Below are 13,198 nucleotides of genomic sequence, written 5' to 3'. Positions count from 1 at the left end.
TTGTGCCTGGATATGCTGTGGAGGCTCAGAGCCATTCCTGGTGTGCCCATGCCCAGCCCTGTGGGAGCTCTGCCATCGTGCTCCTGCTGTGCCCTCCTGCCAGTGCTGGCACAGCCCCAGGGCAGCCATAGCTCCTGCCCTGAGTCGCTGCAGGTCTAGGATGGGTGGGAGGTGACCCCACCTGGGAAAGTGTGTTTGGGGAGGGCTCAGAGGGCTCCCCATGGCCTCCAACCCTCCCATGTCTGACAGAGAACACCAAACATTCCCATTCCATGTTAAAATGGCCCATCCTGGTGATCCCACTGGGGGATCTCCTCCATGTCCAGCCCTGCAGCCCCATGCCAGCCCTGGGCTGGGGACAGAGCAAAGGGCTCAGCCCCAAATGTGGGGTCCCCCTGGAGCTGTCACTGCACCCACAAACTGCGGCAGGGCTTTGCCATCTGATCCAATCCGGTCTGATCCATTCTGCTCTGCTCCATTCTGCTCTGCTCTGCTCCATTCTGCTCTGCTCTGATCCAGTCTGCTCTGCTCTGCTCCGTTCTGGCCGTGGAGGGGCCCAGGGGACCGGAACAGCCGCCCAGGTGGCCCCAGCCCGGCCGGGGGTGCCAGCGCAGGGAGGGTCCCGGTGCCCGGTGCCCGTGCCCACGGGTGGCACTCGGGGTGTCCCCAGGGCCCCTAGGCGCTCTGGAAGCCCCACACCTCCAGGAGCTGCACCTGGAAGTTCTCCCGGCAGAGCGGGGGGTTGTCGAAGGTCTCGCAGCGCTCCGTGCGTCCCCGCAGCAGGCTGGCGTCCAGGGACAGCGCTTGGCCTCCCCCTCCGCCTGCAAGGGCAGCGCGGGCTGGGCCGGGCCGGGCCGGGCTGGGGCTGCCCTCGGAGCGACGGAAGGGCCGGGCAGGGCCGCTCCGGGCCCGGGCAGCGAACCCCGGCAGGGTTGGGGATGTGGGAACCCCCTGGGGCTCCCGGGCTGGGGAAGGGGAGCTGCCCTCACAGCGAACCCCGGCAGGGTTTGGGCTCCGGGGTCCCCCTGGGGCTCTGGGAGGAGTTCCCGGGCTGGGGAAGGGGAGCTGCCCTCGCCTGCCCAGACTTTAACCCAATACCCCCAGCTGGAGCTCCGGGGAGCTGATAGGGATCCCCCCCTTATTGATAAGGATCCCCTCTTATCCATAGGAATCCCCCCTCACTGATAGGGATCCTCCCTTACTGATAGGGATCCCCCACTCACTGATACGGATCTCCCCTTATCGATAGGGATCCCCCCCTCACTGATAGGGATCCCCCCTTATCGATAGGGATCCTCCCCTCACTGATAGGGATCCTCCCTTACTGATAGGGATTCCCCCCCTCACTGATAGGGATCCCCCCTTATTAATAGGGATCCCTCCTTACCAATAGGGATCGCCCGTTATTGATAGGCACCTCCCGTTATCGATAGGGATCTTCCCTTATTGATATCGATCCCCCCCTCACTGATAGGGATCCCTCCTTATCAATATCGATTTCCCCTTACTGATAACGATCCCCCCCCTTTATTGATATCAATTCCTCCCTTACCAATATCGATTTCCCCTTACTGATAACGATGCCCCCCCTTTATTGATATCAATTCCCCCCTTACCAATATTGATTTCCCCTTACCGATACTGATCCCCCACAGACATCATCCCCCCTTACCGATAACGATGCCGTCCCGGGAGCCGGACATGAACATGGAGGCCGTTTTGGAGGGCAGCAGGAAGTGCCTGGTGGCCAGGAACGGGGACAGGCGGCCTCTGCCCTGCGCCGAGGGCACGGCCAGGTGCTGGGGGCTGCAGCTGTCCCGGGAGGAGCCGAGCAGGGACTCGGGAGCGGGGGAAGGCGAGCGCTGCCGGGAGCGCGGCACGGCCTTGGCCAGCTCTGGCCTCTGGATGAGCACCCACTCGTACCTCTCTGCCTCGGGGCGCACCTGGGCACGGGACACACCTGGTGACCTGGGGGAAGGGGCTGCTGCTGCTCCGGGTGGGGCCTGGGGCAGGGAAGGGACGGCGTGTCCTGGCAGGACAGCAATGAGGGGACAGGGCCGGACACAAACCGTGACTTACAGTGAACACAAAGCACTCCCCTGTCCCAAAAAAGCCCGAGGTGGCTCCGCTCTTCTTCCTTTCGGCCCAGTCGGAGGAGAGAAAGGCCCCACACACCTGGGAGAGAGCACAGGGAGCTCAGGGATGGATCAGTCTCACTGGCGGCCTCTCCCCCTCACCTTCCCCTCCTGGTTCTCCAGCACCCCGGCTCAGGTGTGTCCTGGTGGCAGAGGGGCAGTTTGTGCTGCCCTGGGAGCTGGGACAGACCCAACCCGGGGCACGACAGGGAGCTCACAGCCCATGGGTGCTCCCAGCAGTGCCAGGGGGGTCACCCAGCCCGGGCAGGACAGGGAGCTCACAGCCCTCACAGCCCATGGGTGCTCCCAGCAGTGCCAGGGGGGCCACCCAGCCCGGGCAGGACAGGGAGCTCACAGCCCTCACAGCCCGTGGGTGCTCCCAGCAGTGCCAGGGGGGTCACCCAGCCCGGGCAGGACAGGGAGCTCACAGCCCTCACAGCCCGTGGGTGCTCCCAGCAGTGCCAGGGGGGTCACCCAGCCCGGGCAGGACAGGGAGCTCACAGCCCTCACAGCCCGTGGGTGCTCCCAGCAGTGCCAGGGGGATCACCCAGCCCATCCCCTTCCCCAGCCCTGCCTGGCAGCGCTCACCTCCCCCTCGGTGGTTTTGATGAGCAGCACCGTGTGTTCGTAGCCTTCACAGCACGTGTAGAACCTGCAGGGATTGACAAGGCTGGGCTGAGGGAGCTGGAGCCCCAGCAGGGTGTGCTGGCTGTCCCTGGGCAGGGTGTGCTGGCTGTCCCTGGGCAGGGTGTGCTGGCTGTCCCTGGGCATGGCTGTCCCTGGGCACGGTGTGCTGGCTGTCCTTGGGCACGGTGTGCTGGCTGACCCTGGGCACGGTGTGCTGGCTGACCCCAGCAGGGTGTGCCGGCTGTCCCTGGGCAGGGTGTGCTGGCTGACCCTGGGCACGGTGTGCTGGCTGTCCCTGGGCATGGCTGTCCCTGGGCAGGGTGTGCTGGCTGTCCCTGGGCAGGGTGTGCTGGCTGTCCCTGGGCACAGTGTGCTGGCTGTCCCTGGGCACGGTGTGCTGGCTGTCCCTGGACGCTCACAGCATGCTGGCACAGGCTGGCACAGGGGACATCCCTGCCTGGCACAGCCACAGGGCTCCCTGTGCCCCGGGCGGTGCCCAGGTGTCGGTGCCCATCTGGGCCAGCCTCTGCCCTCTGCCCTCAGCCACCCTCGGGACCCCGAATCCAGCCCAGGAGGGTCCCCAGCAGCCCCAGAGGTGCCCAGGTCCCTTGTGCTGCTCCTCCCCCAGCACCAAGCCCTGCCCAGGTTCCCCCGTGCCCGCCCGGCCCCGGGGCAGGTGAGGCTTCACCTCTGCAGGCTGCAGCCGTCCTGGGAGGTGGAGAAGAGCAGCAGCGGGGGGAAGAGCGAGAAGCGCTCGGGCAGCCAGGACCAGACGAGGCGCATCTCCTGTGCCGTGACCGTGCTGGAGCTGAACTTCTGCATGTCCACGGCCAGGTGGAAGGATGGCCTGGGGGCAGGGACATCAGGGGGCTGGGGGCCTCTGCTTGATGGGGCACAGCCCCTGCAGCAGGTTCTGCCCTGCCCTGAGCACCCCCAGCTGGGCTATGTCCCCTGACAGGGTCCCTGGCTCTGGCTGTGCCGTGTCCCCTGACAGGGTCCCTGACTCTGGCTGGGCTGTGTCCCCTGACAGGGTCCCTGGCTCTGGCTGTGCCGTGTCCCCTGACAGGGTCCCAGGCCTGGCTGTGCTGAGTCCCCTCACAGGGCCCCTGGCTCTGGCTGTGTTGTGTCCCCTGACAGCGTCCCCAGCTCTGGCTGTGTTGTGTCCCCTGACAGGGTCCCTGACTCTGGCTGTGCTGAGTCCCCTCACAGGGCCCCTGGCTCTGGCTGTGCCGTGTCCCCTGACAGGGTCCCTGACTCCTCTGGCTGTGTTGTGTCCCCTCACAGGGTCCCAGGCCTGGCTGTGCTGTGTCCCCTGACAGGGTCCCCAGCTCTGGCTGTGCCGTGTCCCCTGACAGGGTCCCCCAGAGGCTGTGAGGGCCCAGCACAGCCACAGCTGCGGGAGTTTCCTGCAGCTCCCCCAGAGCTCTCCACAGGAGCTCCCATTTTGCCGGCTCAGCCCCAGAGCTGGGAGCGCAGAGCTCTCCTCACCTCCTCTGCACCACGGTGATGCCCCTCTCCACCAAGGCCTTCCTGTTGGCCATGTGCAGCAGCCAGATCTCCTTGCGGGAGAAGAGGCGGATGCCGAAGGCTCTCTCCAGGAGTTTGTCCACGCTGACGTGCTGGGCGATGTTCCTGACGAAGGCCTGCAGCTCGGCCTTGACGTCGGAGCCCTGCGGCCCGGCCGGGGCCGCCGAGAGCCGGAACTGCTTGAGCAGGGCCAGGCCGATGCGGTACAGCACCTTCTGGCCCTCCAGCAGGAACACGTCCAGCACGCGCACGGCGTAGGCCAAGGGCAGCCCGGGGAAGAGCCACGACAGCCACTCCGAGTAGACCTCGAGCACGTTGTCGGCGGCGCCGGCGATGAGCTTGTGGGCCGCGGGGCAGTGCTTGCTGGCCAGGTCCCCGAAGGTCATGCAGGAGGCCTGGTGCGCCAGGAAGGACTGGTCGATGTAGGCGGCGTGGGGAGCGTTGCTGGCGATGAGGCGCGAGAGGCTCTCGAAGCACCGGGCCTCGTCCTCGCTGTAGTGCAGCAGCAGCGCCGCCAGCGCCGGCAGCAGCGGGCTGTGCGTGATGTCGGGGAACAGGGCGCCCACGCAGATGAGGATCTTCCTCAGGGCCGTGACCCCGCGCGGGCTGAGGCAGTAGGTGGGCACGGGGCAGCCCTCCAGGAACTCGGGCAGCGGGTGCGAGCTCACGCTGCGCTGCCCGAAGAGCCGGCCGGCCACGTCCCGGTACACGAGCGCGTCGGGGGTGACCAGGCGGCAGGAGACGCGCTGGATGAGCCGAGGGTAGAGCCGGGCCCGGCCCGCGTGGCTCCCGGCCCAGCAGCCTTCCCTCGCCAGCCGCTTCAGCTCCTTCGGGGGCCGGCCCAGCACGTCCCGCGGGATCCGCGCCGGGCCCTGCGCCTCCGGCATCTGGGCCCAGTCCACGAAGGGCCCGCAGCCCCGGCCCGGGGAGGTGTCGATGTCCCACGTGTCGGCCTCGGACGTGACCACGATGGTGACCGGGGATGAGCCCAGCGCCTCTGCGGGACACAGAGCTTTTATTGATCGCCTCTCCCCGCCCCACCAGCGGCGTTCCGCCCCGGCTCAGGGCGCTCTGAAGCCTCACAGCCGCGTCCTGCGTTTCTTTGCTCTGCCCCGCCAAGGGAAGCGTTTCAGGCTTTGCCCTCTCCCGCTCCCATCGGCTCCAGGCCCCGGAGAAGCTGGGGCCAGGTCCCAGCTGGGTGTCAGGGCTGCTTCTCACACCGCGAGGGGCTTTTCTCCCTTCCAAAGCTCCCGGCCCCGATCAGGGGCTCGGGCAGCCGCCGGCGCTGGGCAGAGCGGGCTCCGAGCTCCGCCCGGACACACGGGAGCGGCATTTCCCCGGGGCTGGACAGACGGGAGCGGCATTTCCCCGGGGCTCGGGAGAGCTGAGCCGAGCCCTGCAGGGGCTGGGGGCTGTCCCCGCGTCGGTGAGCTCTGCTGGGCGCTCATCAACGGCCGAGACACCGCAATTAGCGCACTCATTAACTCTCGGGTGTTTGTACCGTGCATGTGCTCGGCTGCTGGGGATCAGGGATGGATTCGCACCGAGACAAGGGGACACGGGGACAGCCCGTGGTGGCACATCGAGACGGTCCCGGGCCGGGTCCGGCTCTGGCTCTCGCTCTCCAGCTCAGTTTGGCGCCTGCCCAAGGCCAGCGGGAGCAGCGGGTCGGGCTCAGCCTGGTTCAGGGCAGGAGCTGCTGGATCCGGAGCCGCTCGGGCCAGCTCCAGTCCCGGACACAGCCTGACCCCGGCACATCACGGGGGCTCCTGGCCATAGAAACCAGGCTGAGGCATCACCGGGGGGTGATCAGGGGCTGTTTGCACCCCAAATTCCTCTCTCAGGGCGCTGCCCTGCCCGGGTCCCGAGGAGCATCAGCCCGAGCCCACCCGACCGCCGGTGCCCCGGGTGCTGAACGGAGGCTGCGGCTGTGCCCGGTCCGGGACGAGCCGGGGGCTGGGGGCAGGACCCGGCCGTGCCCCAGCCCCTGCGGCTGTGCCTGGCCGTGCCCCGGCCCCCGCGGCTGTGCCCGACCGTGCCCCAGCCCCTGCGGCTGTGCCCGGCCGTGCCCCGGCCCCCGCGGCTGTGCCCGGCCGTGCCCCGGCCCCCGCGGCTGTGCCCGGCCGTGCCCCGGCCCCTGCGGCTGTGCCCGGCCGTGCCCCGGCCCCTGCGGCTGTGCCCGGCCGTGCCCCGGCCCCCGCGGCTGTGCCCGGCCGTGCCCCGGCCCCTGCGGCTGTGCCCGTCCGTGCCCCGGCCCCTGCGCTCCCGCTCGGTCCCGCACTCACCCGGCCCCGTGCCCGGCTCCTCGCCCGTGCCCGGCTCGGCCATGGGGCAGGCGGCGGCCGCGCCCCCGGGGCAGCGGGGCACGCTGAGCCCCAGCTGCAGCATCTGCCAGCTCGGCCACCCCTGCCGGGTCCGCTCTGCCGCGCACCTGCCGCGCTTTTAAGGTGCGGGCCGGCCCCGGCCCCGCGGTTTGTTTGGGGTAAACACAGCGAGGGGTGGAGCGGCTCCGCGCCCGCATCGCCCCTGCCTGCCCCCATTCCGCGCCGGGCCCGGCCGGGGGCTGCAAACACCCCGCGGGCCGAGATAGCATCGAACAGCAACACGGGCAGCAAACGAACCCTTTATTTTCCCCAGGATACCCTTCGTGCTCCGCTCGGGCTGCGGCTGCTGCGGCCCGGCCGCGGGGCTCCGGCGTTCCCGGTGTGCCCCCGGGAAATGCTCGGTACCGATCGGTGCCAGCCCCAGAACGCGCTGCAGAGCTGCACAATGAGCGGGAAATGCTCGGTACCGATCGGTGCCAGCCCCAGAACGCGCTGCAGAGCTGCACAATGAGCGCTGTGCTCACCGACAGAGGAGCTGGGCTGGAGGAAATCGGCCTCCAGCAACTGGGAGAGGCTCCCGGGACACCGGCCCGGCCCCACAGCGCTGCTCTCAGCTCGGGCTGCACTTAGCGGGCACTTTTATAGGCATCCCAGCCTTTAAAAGGATCTTTATTTGCCTTTAAAACCGGATTGTTTCTGCTGTGGTAAGAAGGGGGAGCGGAGCGGGGATCAGCCCCGGGAACAGGGGAACAGAGTGGGGATCAGCCCCGGGAATGACGAGATGCGCTCGTTCTCGTTATCAATACCGTAATCACCATTGTTGTGATTGTCCTTATCGCTGCCGTCATCGCTGCCGTTATCAGCAGGCCCAGCAGCCCCGTCACGAGGGCGATAAAGCCTCGCTGGCAGCGCCCCGAAGCCGCTCGTCACTCAGGTTTGTGCCCGATTTGCGTCACCGGTCGCATCCAAAAACACAGGCCAAATCCCGGCGGATCAGGGAGCGAGAGGCTGCGCCCACCGCAGCCAGAACAGCCACAGTGCCAGCAGCGCCAGTGTCACCGGGACCGGGCGGGGACAGGGAGGGCAGCGATGTCACTGCGGATGGGCAGGGACAGAGTCAGGGCTGGGGTTTGGAGAAGGGAACCGGTGCCACCGCTCAGTGTGGGGTTTATGGTAGCAGGGAGGGGTGGGGACAGCTCTGGTGCTGTGCTGTGCACATCTGCACACATCTGCATCTTGTACTGTGCACCTCTACACCCCGAACAGCTGAACCTCTGCCCCTTGTACTGCAGAGTTCCGTGCCCGCCCTCTGGGCATTGAACCTCTGCCCCTATAAACCCCGAACATTGCATCTGTCCCTGAGCCCCGCATATCTGTCCGTCTGTCCCTGTAAACCCCGAACATTGCATCTGTCCCTGTAAACCCCGAACATTGCATCTGTTCCTGCGCCCCGCACATCTGTCCCTCTGCCCCCAACACCTGGTGCTTCTCTCTCTCCCGAGCATCCAGCCCTGCCTCCCTGCCCAGCACAGCAGAGCCGCTGCGCCATCGGCCCCGCTCCCCACACTGCCGCACCCGTGGGGCCGGCTGCGCTCCCCGGGCCTGCACCCCAGTACCTCTCTCCCCTCTCTCCTCTCCATCTCTCTCCCCTCTCCATCTCTCTCCCCTCTCCATCTCTCCCCTCTCCTCTCTCCCATTTCCCTTTCCCCTCCGTCCCCTCCCGGCGCCTGCGCGCGGCGCGTCCGGGCGGATCCGGCGGAAGCGCCGCGAAGGTTCCGGGGCCGCGATGGCTCCGGACCCCTGGTGAGCGCCGGGCCGGGCCGGGCTGGGCTGGGCTGGGCCGGGAGTGCGGGTCGGGACCGGGTCAGCACCGGCTGGGACCGGCCCTGCCGGGGCTGCGCAGCGTTCGGAGCCTGCGGGCCCGGCACGGGCGGGAGCGGGGCCGGGCGGGCTGGGCTGAGCGGGGTGTGCCTTCCCAAAGCCGGTGTGCGTGTGTTTGTTGGGGTGTGCTGTGTGTTCGGGGCTGCTGAGTGTTTGGGGGTCCTGTCCCAAAGCCCATCCCGGTGTCCATGTGTCTGTTCGGGCGTGCTGTGTGTTTGGGGGTGCTGTGTGTACCCCGATCCTTTCCCAAAGCCCGTCCCGGTGTCCGTGTGTTTGGGGGTGCTGTGTGTGTGGGGCGGCTGTGCCTTTCCTTCCCGAGTCCTTTCCCAAAACCCATCCCAGTCTTTGTGGCTATGTGTTTTGGGGCTGTTGTGCCTTCTCCTCCCGAGGCTTATACCGGCGGGTCCCATGCCATGCCATGCCATGCCATGCCATGCCATGCCATGCCATGCCATGCCATGCCATGCCATGCCATGCCATGCCATGCCATGCCATGCCATGCCATGCCATGCCAGCCGGCCCCGTGTCCCCGGGCTCAGCCTCTGGGTCCCCGCAGGCTCCCGCTGCTCGCCGCCGCCCGCCAGCTCGCCCAGGACATCGCCGAGAAGCTGCAGGAGCGGAGCCGCTGCCAGCGGAGCGGGGAGAGCTCGGCCAAGGTGCCCGGCAGGGATGGGCCAGGCGGGGCTGGGGCCGGTGCGGTGTGCCGGGATAAGGGCAGGATTCCCGGGATATGGGGCTGAACTCCCGGGATGCGGGCGGGATTCCCGGGATGCGGGCGGAATTCCCGGGATAAGAGGCGGAACTCTCGGGATGCGGGCGGCATTGCCGGGATGCGGGCCAGGGCTGTGTCGCTGCCGCTGCCGGCGCCCGCAGGGGAAGGCTGTGTTCCAGCGCCGCTCTCTGTCCTTTTAGGGGTCTGTCAGGGGAACGAGAAGGGAGTTTGGGGATGAACCGCGGCTCCCCGGTGGTTTGGGGTCAGCAGCGGTGAATCTGCGTGCAGCGGCGCTGGTTCGGGGAGGAGCTGTGGCCGTGCTGGGCACGCCCCGCTGCCTGCTCCGGGCTGTTCCCGACGGATGGAGCTGATCCAGAGGGCCAGGGATGCTGGGATGGAGCTGGTCCAGAGGCTCAGGGATTCTCAGGGATGCTGGGATGGAGCTGTCCCAGAGGCTCAGGGATTCTCAGGGATGCTGGGATGGAGCTGTCCCAGAGGCTCAGGGATTCTCAGGGATGCTGGGATGGAGCTGTCCCAGAGGCTCAGGGATTCTCAGGGATGCTGGGGTGGAGCTGTCCCAGAGGCTCAGGGATGTTGGGATGTTGGGATGGAGCTGTCCCAGAGGCTCAGGGATTCTCAGGGATGCTGGGATGGAGCTGTCCCAGAGGCTCAGGGATGTTGGGATGCTGGGATGGAGCTGTCCCAGAGGCTCAGGGATTCTCAGGGATGCTGGGATGGAGCTGTCCCAGAGGCTCAGGGATTCTCAGGGATGCTCAGCAGCTGCTCTGCTCCCTCTCTCTGTGAACAGGGATGTTCCTCACCCAGGACTGGCTCCAGTCTTTTGCAGTGGCTGCAGATCAGAAGGAGCAGGAACCTTGCAGCCTTCTTTTAGTTGCATTTCTAACAAAATACAAGCCCAGAGTTACACAGGAATGAGAAGCAGCAGTTGGAGCTCTTCCAGGAATGATGTGTTCTCCACGTTTTTCCACTTTCTGTGAAATAAAGAAATAGAAAGAAGGAATAAGAAAAAATAAATAAGTCAGAAGTAAAATAAAGGTTTTCAGGAGGCTGTTTTTCCTGTGGCTCCAAGCCTTGTCCTTTCCTTCAGGAGCAGCTTTAAGTCATTACCTGCTCTTTTGGCTGTGTCCAGATGAAAATTGCTGTAAGCCCTGAGTTGGTAATTTATAACTATTGGCATAATTAAAGCCCCAGTGCTTTTTCTCCCCCTGTCTGTATCAGGGCTGTAATGCAGTGCCTGATCTCTGGGTCTGCTGGGCCACTCACTTTGCTGAGAGCTGTTCAAATCAAATGTCATTTTTGAAATGTTTCGTTGGGAGAAGTTCTGAGGAACAGTGTGTAGGCTGTGCACAATAATCAGTGCTGCTGCATGGCAGCCTCACCTCAGCAGGAGTTGAGAAGGGGTCTCAGAAACCCCAAATAAGTGGGGTTTGAGCAGTATTTTCTCTGCCTTTGGAGAGTTTGGAGGTGCAGATTAAATTCCTGCTTTCTGCATGGTGAAGTGTCAGAATTGCACAGAGACCTCAACAAGAGCAGAGCAATAAAAGATTGCTGCTCGATGTATCTATTTATAGAGGGCAAAGTCCTCTCCTGCCATCAGTGCCACCCCTGAGGAGCCCAAAGCCCAGGGAAACGTGGGGCTGGTGCTGTTTGGAGCCTTTGTGGGGCTGGAACTCTCCGGGCTTGTGTTTTATGGAAACATTGCAGGGGTGGCTGACTTCTCCATAAAATCATTTGTCCCGTGCCCTGTGTTTTCCAGCTTCCTTTAATCCATTAACAGGTAAAGGGGAATATTTGGCAGCGTTTGATTCTACTCTAAACAAGGTTCCCACAAGGAGAGAGGTGTTTCCATAACAGAAATGCCTCTTGAGAAACCCACGGCTGAGCAGTCGCGTGCCCTGTGCCTGCTGAGGGCTGAAATGCAGGGAAATGTCTGTGTACAGAACTGGCCTTTCAGGGAGAATGTAAACAGGGTTTAATTCTGTAGTATTTTGCAATTAGCACAGCTGACAAACTTCTTGCCTGTTGCTGAGCCAAAAATAGAGCACAAAATCTAAAATGGAAAAATAAACGGTGAGGAAGGATTTTAATCCAGCACTTACCTGTGAACTATGCTCTGTTCAGCTGATCATAAAACTTCCATTGGTTTATTTTTTTTCTACTTTTCTTCTACCTTAGTTTTCTGTTGAGGAGGGGAAATTCTTTGTTCTCTCACTGCAGTTTCTGCCCAGGCTGCTGCATTTGGTGACTTTTTTGGCCGTGTCACCTTTGTGCTCTGTTGCTGTTCTGGGTCAGTCAAATGCAGCATTCTTCACCTGACAAACGAAATTAATTACCTTTAATTACCTGACTGCAGAGCTGGAGGCCCCACAGAGGCTTTGGCACTCCCCAAATCTCTGATCCCCTGTGCTGGTTTGGATCTGCTGCCATGGGGGTGTTGAGTGCTTTGGTCCAGAGGTGGATTTGGCTGCCTCAGCCTGGCTGCATCTGCTCTGTGCTGTGTCTGGTGGTGTTTGAGGGCAAACCCCAGCCAGTCAGGCAGGTTCCATCTCCTGAGGCTCTCCTGCTCCATCCCTAAGGGTTCAGTCTCTCAGGCTCTCCTGCTCCATCCCAGACAGGTTCAGTCTCTCAGGCTCTCCTGCTCCATCCCAGACAGGTTCAGTCTCTCAGGCTCTCCTGCTCCATCCCTAAAGGTTCAGTCTCTCAGGATCTCCTGCTCCATCCCTGACAGGTTCAGGCTTTCAGGCTCTCTTGACTTCAGCACTCAGGCAGGGTCTGGCAGCACTGCCCCCGCTGCTGCTGCTGCCTCTGGGGCTCCAGGAGGGCAGGGCTGAGCGTGAGAGCAGATTTTCCTCTCTGGTCCCAGTTCCCCATTGAGCAGCTGGGGTTGCTGCCCGTTGTAAGCCACAGCTTGTAAACAAGAGGCACAGCAAGTCTTAATTAGGGTGACTTGCATTGTTAATTGCAGTTTGAGTGTTTTTTCTGCTTAACTGGAATGAAAAGAAATAACATCTGAGGAGGAAAAACTCAGGATGATGTGAGTTTGAGTTGGGAAGGGGTGGGGGGAAAGCAGGAGGGTTTCTGCCAGCCTGGGGTTTGCTTGCAGCAGGGAAGAATGGCTGAATTACATTTTACTGAGAGCAGACACATCTGGGCTTGGGCTGCTCACTGGTGAGAGGGGCCTGGGGAGCTGGGTGCTGCTGAGAGGGGAAATGGAACAATCTGGATTTCTTTGGGGGTCTTAGGTTTCAAGTCTGGAGGAGTTCAGTGCAGGGAATGTGTGAACCTGTAGCAGCCTCCCCTCTGATCCTGGTAGCTGGGGAAGAAACCCAGTGGCAAAAGAAGCTGGTGCTTGTATTTTTACTGAAGATCAGAGCGAAGAGCTGGAAATTTATCTGGAAAATATTAAAATGTTTTGCCCATACAAAGAAGTGTGTTTATAAAGACTTGAAAGACAGCTTTCCATATTCATCAGCATTAATACCTCAGAGTTGTGTTTGTGAAACTGTTCCATTGTTTTGTAAGCAGTGACTCCTGGCTCTGAACAGGCTCTCTGGGCTGGCAGTGGAGTCCTTCACACCTGTGCAGTAAAAGTTAAATATATATGTCAGATCACAGGACATCCTTCTGGCTGCCCTGGATGGCTCCAGACCCTGGCAGGGGTCTCAGAGACCTTGGCACAGAGTCACAAACACCTGTGCCTTTGATTTTAACCTATGGAAACAATTCCCAACTTTGTGTGAAGAGTTACAAGACACAAGAGTTTGAGTAGAATGATAGTGAATTTGTCACAGGGTGAAAAAGTAGAATTTTTGGGATTTAGAATGGGAGTTCAAGAGGCAAGATGGAGGAATCTGGGTGCGTCCTGTCCTTCTTCTTGTCCTCCATCTTCTGCTGTGATGGTGACACTTCTGGATGGGTTTAGAGTGGAGGCAGCCTAACATAGGTGATAGGTGTTGGAAAATTATTGTAAA

General features: G+C 62.8%; 2 protein-coding genes across 3 annotated transcripts in view; one reads left to right on the top strand and one right to left on the bottom strand.

Annotated features, from left to right (window-relative positions):
- Positions 1 to 604: 604 nt before the first annotated feature.
- Positions 605 to 5,797, bottom strand: LOC134428986 (TBC1 domain family member 24-like). The gene is made up of 7 exons (XM_063176087.1): positions 5,791 to 5,797; positions 4,251 to 5,286; positions 3,451 to 3,609; positions 2,724 to 2,787; positions 2,080 to 2,175; positions 1,673 to 1,943; positions 605 to 821 (listed from the first exon to the last, which is right to left on the bottom strand). The coding sequence occupies exons 1-7, from the start codon at positions 5,795 to 5,797 to the stop codon at positions 676 to 678; spliced, it is 1,779 nt and encodes a 592-aa protein (XP_063032157.1). The 3' UTR covers positions 605 to 675.
- A 2,568-nt stretch (positions 5,798 to 8,365) lies between these two features.
- Positions 8,366 to 13,198, top strand: part of STX8 (syntaxin 8) — an 82,822-nt gene continuing 77,989 nt past the window's right edge. For both annotated transcript variants that reach the window (XM_063175656.1, XM_063175655.1), the window contains exons 1-2: positions 8,366 to 8,416; positions 9,051 to 9,150. In XM_063175656.1, coding sequence (XP_063031726.1) covers positions 8,400 to 8,416; positions 9,051 to 9,150 — 117 coding nt within the window. In that variant the 5' untranslated portion in view covers positions 8,366 to 8,399. The remainder of the gene's footprint in view (positions 8,417 to 9,050; positions 9,151 to 13,198) is intronic.

Source organism: Melospiza melodia, chromosome 24 (assembly GCF_035770615.1).
Source record: "Melospiza melodia melodia isolate bMelMel2 chromosome 24, bMelMel2.pri, whole genome shotgun sequence".
Lineage (NCBI taxonomy): Eukaryota > Metazoa > Chordata > Aves > Passeriformes > Passerellidae > Melospiza > Melospiza melodia.
Note: the sequence above shows the minus strand (reverse complement) of the source record. Positions and strands in the feature narration are given on the sequence as shown.

Excerpts from the sequence above, each read along its gene's own strand:
- LOC134428986 (XM_063176087.1), bottom strand. Across the intron at positions 2,788-3,450 it reads GACGGCTGCAGCCTGCAGAG|GTTCTACACGTGCTGTGAAG; the intron begins GTGAAGCCTCAC and ends CAATCCCTGCAG. Across the intron at positions 1,944-2,079 it reads GGGAGTGCTTTGTGTTCACT|GTGCGCCCCGAGGCAGAGAG; the intron begins GTAAGTCACGGT and ends TCCCGTGCCCAG.